This window comes from Silene latifolia, chromosome 1 (genome assembly GCF_048544455.1).
Source record: "Silene latifolia isolate original U9 population chromosome 1, ASM4854445v1, whole genome shotgun sequence".
NCBI classification, from domain to species: domain Eukaryota; kingdom Viridiplantae; phylum Streptophyta; class Magnoliopsida; order Caryophyllales; family Caryophyllaceae; genus Silene; species Silene latifolia.
The window spans coordinates 159041287-159045025 of NC_133526.1; the positions used below are offsets into that span (position 1 = coordinate 159041287).

The 3739-nt window shown below is 34.1% G+C and overlaps 1 protein-coding gene across 1 annotated transcript; it reads right to left on the reverse strand.

Moving 5' to 3' along the window:
• Nucleotides 1-1252: 1252 nt before the first annotated feature.
• On the reverse strand, nt 1253-3241 carry LOC141610983 (transcription factor MYB106-like). The gene is made up of 3 exons (XM_074429336.1): nt 2989-3241; nt 2703-2832; nt 1253-2512 (listed from the first exon to the last, which is right to left on the reverse strand). Exons 1-3 carry the CDS (start codon nt 3119-3121, stop codon nt 1522-1524), a joined length of 1254 nt encoding a protein of 417 aa, XP_074285437.1. The 5' UTR covers nt 3122-3241; the 3' UTR covers nt 1253-1521.
• Between the last annotated feature and the right edge of the window lie 498 nt (nt 3242-3739).

The following is a 3739-nucleotide window of genomic DNA, read 5'->3' on the forward strand; positions in this document are numbered from 1 at the left end:
TTTAGAAGGATTTTGGTTGAAAGTTGAAACCTTGTGCTAAAACTACGCCATGATTTTCATCGACCTTTTTAACACGCAACAAAAAAAGAAGATAAGCGTATGAAAGCTAAAGACAAAGCAATGATTCTTGGGTTTGGAAGTGAAGGGGACGTAAAACTAACAAGGTCACAGCAATAAAAGTCTCCTCCTATTAATGCAGCTTCTTATTGGACACGTCCAATTATATAAAACCCTTTTATTTTCAAGAGTACTAATTAATAGGTAGCATATTAATTATATACACCTTTTATAGCATTCAATATCTTTTTTGGACCATTTCCCTCACTTGCATGACAACTCAGATCATCATCACTTGATTTCTTCACCTTCACATGCTCTTATTACTTTCAATTCACTTGATTTCATCACCTTCATATTCTCTTATTACTTTCAATTTTTTCTAGCAAATCTTCGTTATTATGAGCATATCTGTCACAAGCTTGCAACAAGTTAAATATTAGTAGTATACTACCTATATAGGTAGATAAAACAAAACAAATTGCTATTTCCTAGGCACTTTGCTTTTGTCTTGGCTATCCGATGGGTAGTAGTTGATCCGTCGCAAATTTGCGACAAATATGCCCGTCACAAATGAAAATTTATGCAATTTTTTAGGACAACTTGAACAAATAAAATTTTATTTTTCATAATTTCTAAATTAGATACTCATCAATTCACCTATATGATGTCTTTTTCGTGTTTTTTTTAAGTGACAATAGATACTAATTTTGCGTAAATAGTGACCACTTTGAAAACAATAGTCATTTTTTAGTCACAAAAAAAGGTCACTATTTAACTAAAAGTGATAACTATTTATCAAAAAGTGCTCACTTTCTACTGGTCACACAAATGACGGTCGCACAAGAGAATTTACGTTACTTATTCCCTTTAATTTGTTCTAGTCAATAATTTATATTTACTATATTTCTTAATTAATGTAAGAAGTTGATTGGAATAAAAGGAATAATTCATAATCCGCTCTTTCTGCCAATATTTTTAACCAACATACGCTTTAAACTTAGGTTTTACAATAGTATTTTTTTTTTTTCACCTGTTCTTAAATGACCAATCAATAGCCGTTTTGATCGTTGGTTATTAAAAAACAAAGAATTAACTACAACAAGAAACTAAATTTACTATTACACCCACTTAGATCTAACCAAAACATGAGTCATTGATAATAGTATAGCATATGCAATTACTGGGTTGAAGGTTAACAAAAATTAATTAACTTGTATTATTTTCCAAAGTTGACAAAATATTTGTTCACGTGAGTGTTACACCCTAATTGATAATAGAATAAAAGAAAGTGATTAGTAATCACTCTTAGTGAGTATATGAGTCTAAAGAAAAGAGTAGGTAGCTAGATATTCTAAACATTTGATTAAAAGAATGAAAGAGAAATAAATTATATTGATTTCAAATAATAAATAATTGACGTTTATTTCTCTATCAAAAAGATATGATGGATGATTAGAACATTTAGAACATGGGAGAATGAGGAGGAGATGAATTGACTAAGTTGAGTATACTATTCCAATAATTCTTGTTATCTTCATAGTAGTCATCACTTGCACTAACACTAGTAGTAGTAGTTGTTGTTCCACTACTACCACTATTATTATATGCACCTTCATCTTCTTCCAAATGTCTAACACTCGAACCTGAAATTCTAGTTTCAATGCCAGGCGTTGTAGTAGTAGTAGTCGTTGTTGTTGTTGTTGTTGTACTCAGCAAAAGTTCTGTAAACCCTTCTATAAAACCTCGATTTTCTCGTTCATTTTCATTCTTTCCACCCGGCCTTCCTTTATCATTAAATGACAAGGGATTCCATTCTTGTTCGTCTTCTTCCTTAACCATTCCTTGAATGCGGTCGTAATCATTATTATTATTATTATTATTATTATTATTATTATGATTATTATTATTGTCGTTATTGCTGTTGCTCATGAACTCAATAACTCCCCCATTTCCCATGAAGCTAAGAGTGGACGTGGGTGAATCCATTCCGATACTACCAACTCCAATCCCGATCCCAATCGCTTCATTTGGAGTGTGATTACTTGGCCATGAAGTTTGCCACCTTTGTTGAGTACTAGTACTAGGGATCATATGATGAGCCACCGTTGAGGATGTGGACAATAATGGGTCTAGAATTTGTGCTTGTAGGTCAATTGATTGGGCCGCTGATGATAAAAAGGATGAAGCGTTGGACCGGAGTTTGGATTGTCGAACAAGACGGGCCTCAGCCTCGAGGCGAGCGCTTTCCCATTGAGCTATGTGGCTAAGAGTAGCCACATTTTTGGACTGTTGTGGCCCACCGTCGGACGCGGGGACGAGAGCGTCATTTTTTGGCTTGTGTGTTACCGGATCTATACCCATCTTGGTTAGCCTCTTCTTCAGATGGGTGTTCCAATAGTTCTTTATCTCGTTGTCGGTTCTCTTTGGCAAGTGTGTTGCTATGGCTGACCACCTAACAACATATGTATGAGACTTGGTATGACAACAATATTCTTTAATTTATTGGTTTAAAATGATTTATATATGTAATGATAAAGATAATTGGCATTGTTTTCGCGAATCAAATTGCTACATTATTATCAACTAATTTTCTAAATGTATTAATGTTGGCCTATAGTGTATGTATGTATGTATGTATATACCTGTTGCCTAAGAGGGCATGAAGTTGAATTATGGTTTGTTCTTCTTGCAAGCTGAATCTTCCACGCTTAATATCAGGACGTAGGTAATTAGTCCATCGAAGTCTACAACTCTTGCCACATCTCTGGAGGCCTAATTAATCAAACAACTCAACTCATAAATACAAGAATAAGACACGACGATGCTGTTTGTCGGACGACACTGAATTTCAGTACGACCCTCACACCAACTTAGAAACAACGCAATCGAACTTGATTACAAAATGTAAATTAATAATAATTAACATACCGGCTTTAGAGGGCAAGGCTCTCCAATTGCCATGACCATGTTCTTCAATGAAAGCAAGAAGTTTTTGATCTTCTTCAGGAGTCCAAGGTCCTTTCTTCAGACCCAACTTGTCACAGCAGGGTGATCTTCCCATGTTAATTAATTTCAGCAAATATTTCACACCAACAATAAAACAACCCAAAAAGATGCCTTCTTTTCCTTCTTCTTATAATACCCCACTTTGAAATATAATTAATGTAAAATTAATTCATATGGGGCATATACTGAAGCAGCCTATCAATAACTATGTGGGGCTGCATAAGAGAAGGATCAGTAAGGACATAGATGGGATAAAATGACATAAATGTGGCTACGTAAGTAGCGGATTTTCTGTTCCATTTTGTGTATTATTTTCTCTCAAATATTTTTTTTTACTATTGTATATATGTCTACTTTATTTACAGGTAAACTTATGATGTAAAACTCTATGTGTTTAAGTCATTTAATACAAAAAGAAAATTTCACATAATTTTAGAAATATAGTGAAATGGAGTGAGTGAAGAGGATTTCCTCGTGGAATGGAATTTTTCTATCATCAGCTGGTAGACTTACCCTTATTTCATCGGTTCTATCAAATCTTTCAAATTACTTTCTATCGGTCTTCAAGATTCCGGTAAGTGTGACTAATAAGATTAACCCTCTGTTGTCACATTTTTGGTGGGCGGGATGTAAATCGGGTAAGGGTACTCACTGGTGTAATAGGAATTTCATG